Source organism: Tribolium madens, unplaced genomic scaffold (genome assembly GCF_015345945.1).
Source record: "Tribolium madens isolate multiple individuals breed KSU strain unplaced genomic scaffold, Tmad_KSU_1.1 Scaffold_96;HRSCAF=242;Tcas5.2_LG5, whole genome shotgun sequence".
Classification (NCBI taxonomy): Eukaryota; Metazoa; Arthropoda; class Insecta; order Coleoptera; family Tenebrionidae; genus Tribolium; species Tribolium madens.
In genome coordinates, this window is record NW_025401068.1 from 15,776,184 (window position 1) to 15,790,635 (window position 14,452).

General features: G+C 27.9%; 1 protein-coding gene across 1 annotated transcript in view; it reads right to left on the minus strand.

Moving 5' to 3' along the window:
- Positions 1-14,452, minus strand: part of LOC123013365 (diacylglycerol kinase eta) — a 104,070-nt gene that overhangs the window by 21,607 nt on the left and 68,011 nt on the right. The window contains exons 5-7 of the mRNA XM_044411838.1: positions 7,932-8,023; positions 3,087-3,289; positions 2,832-3,028 (exon numbers count right to left, since the gene is read on the minus strand). Of these exons, the coding sequence (XP_044267773.1) occupies positions 2,832-3,028; positions 3,087-3,289; positions 7,932-8,023 (492 nt within the window). The remainder of the gene's footprint in view (positions 1-2,831; positions 3,029-3,086; positions 3,290-7,931; positions 8,024-14,452) is intronic.

Below are 14,452 nucleotides of genomic sequence, written 5' to 3' on the forward strand. Positions count from 1 at the left end.
AAAAAATAAATGAAAACAAATCAAAAATTAAAAGAAATACGCGATAAGATAATAAAAAAAGAAAACAAAATTGACATAAAAATTCAAGTAATAAATAATGTACATTATTTAATACAAGAGAATTATCAATACAAAGACAGAAAAGTTTAAAAAACAAAACTTGAGTTAAAAAACTACGAACACGTTCTTAAATGAGGAATTATCGAACCAAAATTGTCTTAAAATTCATGTTTTTGCGTCTTAATAGAACATTTTGTACGAAAAAAACTATTACAATTGTTATTTTTATGTTACAACTGCAAAATTGCAAAATATTTTTGCTTTTTGTTTATTACAAACAAGTGAAAACATCTTAGCTGACACACCTTGTGTAATAAAAACAAAATAAATCAGCAGCAATTTATCGATTTCCCTAAAAAAGGTTAAAAAGTAAAACAAAGTGACACAAAAATTAAAGGAGAAACGCGAAGAGGAAAGACAAATAACAGACAAATTTGACCAAAATACATACAAAAAAAGAAGGAAAAGAAATAAAAAAAAAGAAAGAATAGAACTCAAGTGTGAATAAAAGAAAAAAGGAAAAAAATTGACACAAGAAGCTAAAAATAATAAAGTAGCACAAGAAGATCATGGAAAAAACATCAAAATACAGACGACAAAAAGTTGAAAAAAATTGAGCTAAAAAAATACGAAAAATGTTTTTAAATTAGAAATTATCAAACAGAAATTTGCTTAAAACTCAAGTTTTTGCATCTAAATAGAAGATTTTGTACTAAAATTGAGTTTTTTATGTTACAACCGCAAAAATGAAAAATATTTTTGATTTTTGTCATAAATGGTAATAATAAATCAGCAACAATTGAATCGTTTTTCTGAAAGGGAGTAAAAAGTAAAACAAAATATGTGCGGGAAGAGAAGAGAAAAATAACAGACAAAAGGCAATAATTAGACACATGAGAATTATCAAAAAAAATATATATATATCAAACTACAAAGCTAACAAAGTTGAAAAAATAAAAATTATGTTAAAAAGGCCATTCCGAGGGTGTTTCTGTACAAAAAATAATTGCTTAATAACATTATTTTGACTTTTTTAATTATAAAATAATTGTGCTTTAATAATTAATTAATATTATACATATTTTGCAAAGATAAATGTAAATCTAGTAGTGTGAAAATACACCAAAAATAAGTCAATAAATCGTTTGTCCTGAAATATGATTTCTAGGAAAAATATATTGAATTTTCTTGAAGGAAATTTTTAAGACGATCTATTCAGGAATTCAGGAATACGCCTCTAAAGGGATTAATAAACGCTTCGAATAATTCACCACAAAAAAAAGGAATTTTGCTGGCGTTACTTGCATTTCTTTCTGAAGAGATTATCTAGTGGAAACTTAAATATTATTTGAAAAAATTTCATTTGCATTTTTTAAAAGATGTTTTATGCGTGGTTTAATTTTTTTCTAGTTTAGATTTTTCGATAAGAAATAACTCTGAATTTGTATAATAATGTTAGTTACACTTATCATCTTGTTACGATTTTTTAAATTTAATTTATTTCGCTTTTTCTAGATCGATTAATGGCAAATAAAAATGTCAATGTCAGCTTTAATTTTCCATAAAAGTTTATGTTTGGACGAATCAAAACGCTATTCCGTAGCCAATCAGATTTTAGTATTTTGACGTCATATCAGACGAATCAATGGATTGTTTAATCGTACGATTGTAAAGGGCGCAAAAATGGTGAAGGTGAAATTGTGTAGTTATTTTGTGACGTTGCGAATGGCGGGATTACGCAACAAAACTGTTACATGGATCTTGCCGTTTTTTGTGAGAAAAAATACCTTTTAAGGAATGAATCAGTCTTAACCTTGCTCCCATACGAGTTAATCAAATTGTAATAATGGTCCGAATAAATTACTTATTTCGTGGTTCAGTGCCAAACTGTAGAAATGGGGGCTGTTATATCACTGCGTGCGTGTTGGGTATTTTCGAGTGCCTAATAGACATTTAATAGTATTGCTGTGTATTACTAGAAGTATTTGTGCATTACTGGAATTCTTTTTGGTTTTGTGAGAGTTATTTTTCTTAAAGTCGAATTTCTAAGAACTAACGTAATTAATTTGGAATTACTGGAATTTCGGTGGATCTTTTTGGAATAACTAAATGAGTTGTACACATTTTTTTTAATTAGGAGCCCCTTGTTGGTCACTTTCCTTTCTGGAATTAAGGTGGAAAAAATTACTTTCTGTTAGGGTCCTAGGAATTTTTTTTTATTTTATTTACTTTCCTAGTTATGATTTTCATAAATTTGTCAAAATGAAAAATAAAATGTAATACTTTTTTCACTTAAAACCGACAACATTGGGAATTTAGAATACACCTATTATGGTGCATTATTGATTAATCTTCCCAGAATTCATTGTATTGTGATTTTAACCTATTGATTTTCTTGTAAATTCTTCCAAAGCCAATTAACAATGTTTCTCGCATTATTTTTCACTTTTCCATAAAATAGGTTAAAAAAACAGTTAACTAAAAATAGTAAAAAAAGTTTACCACTTCATAAAACAAAGCCAAAAATAAGATCATTTCTCGGAAGAAAATAGACTTCTCAAGCATTTATTTCATGTAGAAATTCGCACCCAATTATGTAGATTACACTGCTTCAGGTATACACTACACATAATAAAAAGAAAACTAGTACGAAACATTTCGTAAAAATCGGTCGCACCATTCGGGCGCAAAATGTTTTCCAAATAAGTAGGATAAGGAAAGCCGTGTGATGTTCACACCAGATTTTCAATAACAATTAATTTTCGACTTACGTGCATGTCGAGCTTGTCGATCTCCGACAGGACCCACCCCACCGACCCGTCCCCGCTGCAAACCAGAATCCTGAAAGGATCAAAGTGTCGAAAAAGCCTTAAACCTAATCTGGGCCCAGTAGAAATGAGATCGAAAACTTGTGCAGGATTGAGTAATTGTTTGAACCGTCGTAGAAACTTTACGCCTTGATTATCACCTGAGCAAAGAAAAAGCGTCAATTAAGCGAAAAATTGGTTCGGAAAAGTCCTCATTACCTGATTTGGAATTAACGAAGACTAGAAGCGGTGAAGAGGCTTGCGGTCTGACGACTTCCCAGGCCTCGTCGTGGATGGCGTGGAGGGCCGTGGGGGGCACCACACTCACCCTCGCCGGCCCCAGGGGGCACGACGGAGGGAGATTCGGTCTGCATTGGGTGTGAACTGTGGCGCGACACCACAGACACCGCCAATCTTGTAATCTGGAACGAAACAATCCTCAAACATCATAGGCCCCCCCTAAGACATTTTTTCAGAATAAGTTTTATTTTATTCCGTTTTCTTTCCAATTTTGTTGTGAAAAGCAACCATTGTGATATATCATCATTTTAGTTGTCAAATGTGTTTAATTTTATCACAAGTTATAAAATATGACATTATTTAATCACTAGTGTTAAAAAGTGTGACATAAAGAAAACAAATAACACTATTTCACTAGTATGATTTTGGAAAATTATTGAAATCACAGATTTTAAATTCGAATTTTCACAACCAAATTGGAAAAAATCTTGTAACACGATTCAAAATGGCTGTTTTTTTCACACGTCTTGTAAAAAACACGCTCATTTTACAACTTCTTGCATAAATAGCTAACATTTTCTTTAAACAATTTTTTTCATAGACGATTTTGGTTGCGAAAAACGAAATTTAAAACTTTTATTTCTTTTAATTTTTGTATTTCTATTGTTTTTTTGAATGTATTTTGAAAGAGTTTTTATTTTATGTTTTGATTTCCAATTCCCATTTTTCTTAGTATTTATTAGTTCATGTTATGTACTGATTTGTGTTATTTTTGCTTAACTTTTTTTATTTTTTATATTTTTTTTAACTTTTACACTTTTATACTCCAATTTATGGTTTTATGGTCTTACGGTTCACTTAAAATTTCCGTTGGAAAAAATATGGTTTTATGTTCCTATTTTGTGTTTGTAATAAAATATGTATTTTTAAACTGCCATGAGGTTGCCCCTCTCTGAAAAAAATTGTAACGACGCCCATGCTCAAACTACACTCGCCGCCAAAATTAATCGGACTACTAAAATTTTGCGATTTTGACAAATTTTTGTTTGGCTTAAAGAAAACTGTGTAGATCATTGTAATTTAATTCAATAATATTTCTAGTTTTGTCTTTTAAATGTGATACTCAAAAGACGAAGGCACTGCTTTTTTTACTTAATTTTAAGTTTTTACTGTTTTCAGATTATTACCCATTCTTTTCTGAATTATGTATCACATTTTTCATAATTTTAATTCTTGAGACATGGGAGATATAAACCTTAAAAAAAAACATTGTATACAAAAATTTACTTTTGTGTTTTATGGATTGTATAATCATTTTTTTGTTGATTGTAATTTTTTCCAAGAACTAGACCAAAAACATTATAACATTTTATAAGCAAATATAATTTTATTTATTAGAAAAAATAAATATTTTTCATCTAGTCAGACAAATTTTTCGTCCAAATTTATTGCATTTGGAATTTTTTTTTAAAATCAAAATCATGAGTATCACCTACTTTTAAATCCCCTTGTTGATCAAAATCAAATCGAAATGGACTTGAAATTAAATAATTTTTATCAAATGAGTCTAGAAATTGGAGACACGGTGCAGGCGAATTAATGGAAGTGGTAAAGATTAACTCAAAACGAGTAATTCTTTTATAATTCTGCAACAAGGATGGAACAAAATTTGGTAACAATTTTTTGTCTTTATAATAACTCGTTATTTCAAAGAGTTTTCCACAAATTATGGAATTTGGGGTTTGGGGTATATTACTATCAATCAACGCTGATGACGATATTTCCGATTTCAATCAATATTCGTATTAAGGTTGAACTATACTGAATAAAAAAATAAATCGCTATTTAAAAATTCCAAAAAAATTATCATAACTTTGTGATGGCTTTAGCAGTATTATATATTAATTTGAAATTTTTTGTCCCTGCCGTTTAAAAATAAATTTAAAAAACTCTATGTTTCTCCATTTTATTTTTTTATAAAAAAAACTGTACGGAAGAATTTTTTGATTTATTTTTGGTGTATTGTAGATTACCTACTTATGTTACTGTATTTTTTCATGTAATTTAAATAATGCGTTTTTTCATAAAAAAATAAAAACTATTGAATTTTGCAATCCGTTACAAATATTCAAAATGAGATAAAAACTCGGTGTTACTGTGTGTGTGAGGTACTTTTTTAATTCAGGAACAACATCCAATTGAAAAAAAAACAATTTGCTGTATTTCTTAAAAATTCAATTTTTCTTTTTTTCATTTGAAAACTTGTTTGAATGGATTTCTGTCAGTACACAAGCGACAAATTTTTCTGGTGGTACATTTTGGAACTGGCTAGAGACATGCTATCTATGGAACGGTAGTTTGAAAACTGTAATTTTGTAATTTTCTGCAAAAAGACTAAAAATTGCAAAAATTTCAAATAATAATTTTTAATAAATTATGTAATATATTTTTTGTTTGTTCTGATTCATTTTATTATAACTATCATTGTGGCGTCACCATCTATTTATCTTTCTGTTTTTAGTCATCGAAATTAAAAGAAACAAAGCAAAATTAATTATTTGAAAATTGAGAAAAGTTTCGCACCTTCTGATCGATATGCTATTGTTAAATTAAATTTCTAATATTAGTGAAATGTATGTGACAAAATAAATTTACATTTGTATAAGATAAGATGCATACTACCAATATTTTGAATCGGGAAAAAAGCAATTTTGTTAAAAATTCAAATATAACTTAATAAATTCGTAACTAGATTACTTTGTTCTAAAAAAGAACTGCTCCTAAAATAAAATTTATAATGGAAATAAATAAAAGTGTAAACCTTAATTCCAAGGTTCCTTTATAGAATTCTAGGAAAAAAGAGAACGTTGGTTCAGGAGCTATCTGTCCGGGATTCCCTAATTTTGCGAACAAAAAGCAAAGATTTCTCCTACGAATATTAAGATTTTCTGATCCTAGCTACAATAATGTTAAATTTATTGCGTTTTCTTATTAAACGTACAAAATTACCTTTCTCGGATGGTTGCAATAAAAAATACCTTTTTCCACTCATATTGAATTTTATTTTTATTGTTTTGACTAATTTGTATCGAGAGATCAAGATAATTTGTAATCGAATTATACTTGGATTCGAAAACGGATGTCTGTGAAACATCAAATAAAATGTAAAATGACAGATCGAAAAATAAAATGGCATGGTCAAAAAGATGACGATTATAGAGAGTATAACAATAAATAGTAGTTAATTATTCATGTAAATTAAAAATTGTTGGTTCTAGTATGACCAACATTATATTATATAAATTTTCTTTGACTTCTTCTTTTGGCATTTCCATTTAAAAACAAAACAGACTTTACCTTTTTTTGTAGCTTACTTTCTGAGTAACATTAGAAAAGCAACGTTTTTTTCAATGCTTTGTACCTCTGGGGATAAAATTTTGAAACAAATTGGTCCGTATTCAGAAAAGAACGGGCAATTTTTTGAATTAAGTAAAAACTTAATCTCTCTGTGTCTGTTGCACATTACAGCTCAGTGTAAAAAAAGTAAAAAAACAGTGCTTTTGTCTTTTAGGTTTATACCTAAACAAGACAAAACTAGAAATTACAATGATCTATAATTTTTTTTCTTTAAACTAAAGAAATTCGTCGAAATCCGACAAAGAGTAGGTAACAAAAATACCGGGTGGGGCATCCGTTACGCCCAAAAAGAAAATCCCCACTTCTAATTAAATAAAATTGTTGAATTTTTTCACACTTACCTGGGCATTAGTAAGGTACATTCTCTAATTTTTTGGTAATTTTTCATTCACAAACAAAGCCAAAAAAAAGTAATTTTCTCCCAAAAAGTTTAATTCTAATTTTTATACTGACCTACGCAGATCACTTCCTACAATTGTTTACAAAATCAGAAAAAAAATACCAATTAGATTTTGAATTAAACGCAATTTTTGATCTTAACTTTGAAAATCATTTTTATTTATGACCTGCTACTTGTGCCATCGTAAATAAGATAAGATTCCAAGGTTTACAACAAAAAGACCCTTTAAAGCGGTCGGCTACCAGTAAATGATTCTTTTGTTGGCAAATTATACCATTTTGTTATAAATCACGAGTCTTGTTTGTGTTTAAATAAAAAAAAAGCGATTATTTGACTAACCAAGTCAAAATTTGAAATTGTGATATCAAACTTTGATGTACTGATAGGTATAGATTCATTTAGTGTAAAAACTTTATAGGTAAATTAACAGAAAGTATTCATAAAACACACAAAACTGTTACGGACTCATTTATTATCCAAAAAAATTAGAAAAATTCTCAAATTATAACCTATCAATAATTAGTTAGGTATATGAAATATCGCCAGTTTTAATTAATTTGAAGTCGCGATTTATCAAGTGCGCGTAACCGACGTCCCACCCGGTATTGCAAAGTGAAAAATTGCAAAATTTTAATTGTCCGGTTAATTTTGGCGGCCAATGTAGTTCAGGGGGTGGAAATTAGGTGCGAGTTTTAGCAAAATTCGGTGTTGTCTATCAGCAAAATGCAGAAGTGTTTGATCAAAAAACGTGCTATTGTTTAAGTGAATTACAAGTTGTAGAAAGTTTTAGTGGTTTTCTATTGGAAAAACAAGCCATTTCTGCCAACCACAAGTGCGTTTGATTCGGTGGATCTTGCAAAGAAAGTCACAAACAGATCGATCATCACCAACAATTGCCAATTTACGTGCAGCATTGTTGCCAAACTCGTATAACGAAGTTTTCTGTTTGGTATTTGTACAATGCGAAAATATGTTCGTATTGTAAAACAAGCGAGAAAATTGCTTACCTAAGTACGGAACCGCAGGTTTTATCACAAACAGCGCATTTGGCTGAAACTGGCAAATTTCCTTCCATCCACTGATGCGGCATTGTAATATTCTGAAAGAAAAGTTCAGGTTATTGTGTAGGCATCCAACACAACGTAAACATAACAGATAGGGCATGATATTACCACTGCGACATTGTTGTATGTTTTATCACTCCCTGGAGTACGTCTAACCCTAACTTTGGGTTGCAGAAACTTGATGTTGATTTATTATACCTGTTCATTGGGGGGATCATAACTTTGACAGCTTCTTTGTTGAAAAACATTATTTATGCCTTGACCATACAGTTTATTTGGTTATCACGCAAAAAAAACATTGTAAACAGACTGGGCGATAAAACCCACGATTCACCTTTCTAAAAGGTGCCTAGAGGAATTATAACATTATTTTCTTTTTTAATAATTGAAGTTTATTTACTTTAATGAAACAATATGTCTAAAAGCTCCTGCGTTTTAAGATTTGTTTTGTTTGAATTAATTATTTAATTAATTTTATTTCTATTGTTTATTCCAATTTGAAACAATGTCAATTTTGGTGGATGCGCCGGGTTATTTAAAAATATGTGGATTTAAACTGGAATTAAAATTAAATATTTTATAGTGTTTTATGTATTGCTTTAATAAATACATATTTGATTATTAACAAAGCTTTTTGAAGCATGAAAAAATGATTATAAACATGAATATTGTGCTTAAATTTTGAAGCAAATTTATTATATAGGGTGTCCCAGCGAGTTGAAAAAGTCCATTAGTGACCTTTGAATAGTAAAATTTAAAAAAATTATATGGGACTGTGCATACTAAATTAGTTCATCGCCTGAAATTATTTTCAACTATACAGCATGTTCCAAATATAAGTTATGATTAAAACATGCGTTTTTTTAAATGATGTAGCCTTTTAAAACAATGTTTTTACACTAAACTTATATTAATTTTAGAAATCTGACGTTTGTTTTGACGAAAACATGTACTTTTTAAAAATTTATTACACAAAAACAGCTAGAAAAAATTTTTTCTTACTTTTGCAAAGAAGAAAATTCCGAGTTTAAAGCTGTAGCACTTTTTTAGTGTTTTGCATTTGTAAAGATTAATAAATTAAAAAGTTTGTTAAAAGTTAAATAACTTGAAAAATTTTAATGGAACACCCTATTTTTTATTTTTGCATCTAATAGATAGATAAATTGTCTATCTAAAAAAATAAACTTTTAATGTCTATAATTGATAAATGACATTCAATAATTGTAGTTGATATATCCAGAAATTGTAAAAGTCGTTATAAATACTGAAATTCGAATTTTTTTTATTGTAAAAATTTCTTGTGCAACTGTGCACTTTTTGGCTACTGAAACAATGGTAATTATTTTTTTAATGTTTAACGTTAAATATCTTTTTAGTTATTGATTATAATAAACACCTAAAAGTAAATAATTTTAGAAAGACAATTTAATAATCTTTTAAATGCAAAAACAATAAATAGGGTGTTCTTTTAACAAACGCCCTCATTTTTTTATCTTTGTAAATGCAACACACCAAAAAAATGTTACAACCTTATAGCTTGTACCTTCTTCTTTGCGGTAGTAAAAAAAATATTTCTAGATCATAGTTTTTGTGTAATAGATTTCTAAAAAGTGCATTTTTTCGTCAAAAAACCGTCTTATGTTTAAAACTAAGCAAAATCGACCAATAAAAGTTTAGCTTAAAAGATTTGTCATAAAAATCTACATCGCCAAAAAACATATGGTGTTTCATTTAAAAAAACACAAGTTTGTATTGTAACTTATTTTTGAGATACGCTGTATAGTTCAAAATAATTTTAGGCGATGGACTAGATAGTATCAAACAATGTCCTATATATATATTTTTAAATTTTCTAATTTAAAGGTCACTAGTGGACTTTTTCAACTCGCTGGGACACCCTGTATGCAAATACTTTAACTCATGACGACCACAAGAAACAAAGAAATGAAAGTTGCAAAACAAACAAAATAAAATAAAACGAAAATTAAAAAATAACGATTTTGTGTCATTTTACAACGAAATTTTTTTGAAGCTTAAATTAAAAAGATTCGATAATACAAGTTTTGTGCATAAAATTTTAATTACAAAATCATTTTTACCACACAATTTAATAACGTCTCAGCGAGTTAGTAAAGTTCATTATTTTAAATAATAAGATTTTAAAAAATTGCGCATTGTCTGAAATTGTTTTCAACTATACAGCGTGTTCCAGAAATAAGTTACAATATGAATTTATGATATTTTAAAGAAACCCCATATGTTTTTTTGGCATTTCGGAATGTAGCTTTTTATTAGGAGTATAATGTTTCTAAGCAAAAATTTTATTGGTCGATTTTGCTTAGTTTTTGAAATTTAATTATTTTTTTGCCGAAAACATTTTATTTCACAAAACATTTTTTGCAAATAGGAAGAAAGTACTTTAATACTATTAAAAAAATCAAGAAATTTTTTAAAAGTCAAATAACTTAAATTTTTCTTGATGGAACACCCTATTTTTGTTTCTGCTTCTGAGAGATTATTTAATTATCTTTCAAAAAACATTTACTTTTTAAGTGCCTTCAATTAATAATTAATAAAATATTTTATAATAAACATTATTTCGATAGCCAAAAAATGTGTACATTATTTGAAAAACTAAGCAAAATCAACCAATAGAAATTTAGCTTAAGAATATTGAAATTAAAAGCCACATAAAAATGCAAACGAACAAGAATACATGTTTGTATTGAAGCTTATTTTTGGGTCACGCTGTATAGTTGAAAATAATTTCAGACGATACAATAGATTAGTATTTATAATTATCAAGTGACTACATTTTTTAAAATTTTAAAAGTGAACTTTAGCAACTCACTGGGACCCCTACATACATTTATTATTAAGGAAGTATTTTTGAACTCAAACTTCAATGTTTATTTTTTTCAAAATAAAATCCTAAGTGTATTTTTATTTTGAATTTTTAACGATTTCTCGGTTGCAAATTTATTGCAGTAAATTGTAATAAAACCAAGCTTTTTTGGGTCAGTTCCCTAAAGCCCCCATTAAAACACAGTCGATGTAGCAGGATGTGAATAGTTTATTGTTTCTACGACTGCTCCACTAGAGCGAAATACAGATACTCGATTATAGTTTCATGGTGGTATGAAACTGTTAGTTATCTATTATTTTATTCAACACAGTTTCGCCAGGAAGTCGATATAAAAGGGTGCAGCAACAGCATGCGGCTTGTGAGCGTTTATCAATAATACATTGACCTAAATTATTACAAACGTGACGTAACTATTGGCGAGATAAACCCAAAAATGACTGTTTTACAATTAAAAGTTACAAAGAGGCCATAGAACAGTGTTAGCTTTAATAACGTGCAAAACAATAACTCATTTACTGTTAATATTCGCTGTTAAACTTTGTATTATACATAATTATATTTAGTTGTTTAATTTACAAACATAATTCAAATTGTAGATTTATTTTAAGGGTTATTACATACGAGTATATTGAAATGTGAAATTAATACTTGTAACTAGAAATTATTATTAATTTGTAACAAAAATGGGCTTAAAAGTGGGGCCGCTTCTGAATTAAAGTTGTAATCCGACCTTATACGACTTCCATTTATTTAGAATTCAGGAGAATCGCTTTTATAGAACTGCCCGAAATGAAATCTTTTATGAAACGAACGTACAAAAAAGCTGAAACTTGGATATTTTTGGGATAACTTTATGGTGAAACTTACACAGACTCGGTTTGTATATTTTAATGAAACAACAACATGTCTAAAAGCACCAACGTTTTAAGATTTGTTTTGTTTAAATTAATTAATTAATTAATTAATTTTATGTCTATTGTTTATTCCAATTTGTATTCAATTTTGGTGGATGCGCCGGGTTATTTAAAAAATATGTGAATTTAACTGGAATTAAAATTAAATACTTTATAGTATTCGATATTTGATTATTAACAAAGCTTTTTGATGCATCAAAATAATGATTATAAACATGAATATTGTTCAGCATATTAATTTACAGGTGTCCCAGGGAGCTGAAAAAGTCTATTAGTGACTTTAAATGGAAAAATTAAAAAAAATTATTATCTAGTCCATCGTGTAAAATTATTCTAACTATACAGCGTGTCTCAAAAATAAGTTACAATACAAACTTGTGTTTTTTTTAAATGAAACACCATATGTTTCTTAGCGTTTTTGGATGTAGATTTTTATGACAATGTTTTTAAGCTAAACTTTTATTGGTCGATTTTGCTTATTTTTAAAAATAACACGGTTTATTTGACAAAAAACAGCACTTTTTAAAAATCTATTACACAAAAACTGAGACATCGAGAAATATTTTTTACTACCTCAAAGAAGAAGATAAAAACTAAGCAAAATCGACCAATAAAAATTTTGCTTAGAAACATTATACTCCTAATAAAAAGCTACATTCCGAAATGCCAAAAAACATATGGGGTTTCTTTAAAAAATCATAAATTCATATTGTAACTTATTTCTGGAACACGCTGTATAGTTGAAAACAATTTCAGACAATGCGCAATTTTTTTAAATTTTATTATTTAAAATAATGAACTTTACTAACTCACTGAGACGTTATTAAATTGTGTGGTAAAAATGATTTTGTAATTAAAATTTTATGCACAAAACTTGTATTATCGAATCTTTTTAATTTAAGCTTCAAAAAAAATTTCGTTGTAAAATGACACAAAATCGTTATTTTTTAATTTTCGTTTTATTTTATTTTGTTTGTTTTGCAACTTTCATTTCTTTGTTTTTTGTGGTCGTCATGAGTTAAAGTATTTGCATACAGGGTGTCCCAGCGAATTGAAAAAGTCCACTAGTGACCTTTAAATTAAAAAATTAAAAAATATATATATAGGACATTGTTTGATACTATCTAGTCCATCGCCTAAAATTATTTTGAACTATACAGCGTATCCCAAAAATAAGTTACAATACAAACTTGTGTTTTTTTAAATGAAACACCATATGTTTTTTGGCGATGTAGATTTTTATGACAAATCTTTTAAGCTAAATTTTTATTGGTCGATTTTGCTTAGTTTTAAACATAAGACGGTTTTTTGACGAAAAAATGCACTTTTTAGAAATTTATTACACAAAAACTAAGATCTAGAAATATTTTTTTTATTACCGCAAAGAAGAAGGTACAAGCTATAAGGTTGTAACATTTTTTTAGTGTGTTGCATTTGCAAAGATGAAAAAATGAAGGCGTTTGTTAAAAGTTCAATAACTTAAAAAAATTTAATGGAACACCCTATTTATTGTTTTTGCATTTAAAAGATTATTAAATTGTCTTTCTAAAATTATTTACTTTTAGGTGTTTATAATCAATAATTAAAAAGATTTTTAACGTTAAACATTAAAAAAATATATTACTAATGTTTGCAAAAAAGTGCACAGTTGCACAAGAGATGGAAGAAATATCATTTAATAATCACATTTGTGTTAAACTTAATCCATTTTTCTTTATTTTTACAATAAAATAATTCCAATTTCAATATTTATAATGACTTTTACAAAATTTTATCATTTAAAGGACTTTTTCAACTCGCTGAGACACCCTGTATGTTTAACAGGTTTTTGCTAGTATGAATTTTGTTGTAGGATGGAATTATTGAGAAAGCACAAGGAATGAATTAGTAAACGTAGCATAAAGCAACAATATCTAAAGATCAATTATTGATGCTTTTTTATAACAAATTAATTCAATTAAAAATCGACAATATGAAAAATCCGTGAATCGGGTTTTGTAACATCAAAAAATGAGGTTGTTGATCAAGAACTTTCTAGAAACTCTCTGAAAGATTTAAAAGCTTGATTGATTGTTCTACGACCCAGTCATCAAAATTTTAGTTTTCTTTGCTTGACTTAATGACCTTTAGTTTTACCTTTACACAAAGAAAAACTGAACAAAAAGGTCAGTTACCAGAAATATGAACTCATCTTTTTTCTCTCAATTCTCATAATTGAAGTTTTTGTGTCCTCTCGTAAGAAAAAGCGATTTCTTTGTTACTTTCGCTTTTATATTGTCATTTTCTGGTTCGCTGCCTGCCGAAATTTAAATCATCCATCAGAGCTTTCCATTTAAATTTAAAAATTTGCGATTTCTTTCTCAGTTTACGAAAGCGTCTAATGCAACATCATTTTTACTTTCCTTATCCTATAAGAAAAGTATTGTATTTGTTCTCAAGAACGATAAGAGCTAGAAACTTGAAATTTGGTGTGTAAGTTTCTTGTAAGAAGGGAAATTTCCACAAAAAGCTTATGATATTATCTTATCAAAAATATCTGATCAATTTTTGAAAACAATTTTTATTTATGAAAAATTTTATTTTTTTTGCAAAAAACAGCTGAAAGGATAACAAGTAAATGTTAAATGACAAAGTATCTTACAAAACTTTAAAAGTTATTTTACATAACTGTTTTGTTTAATTTA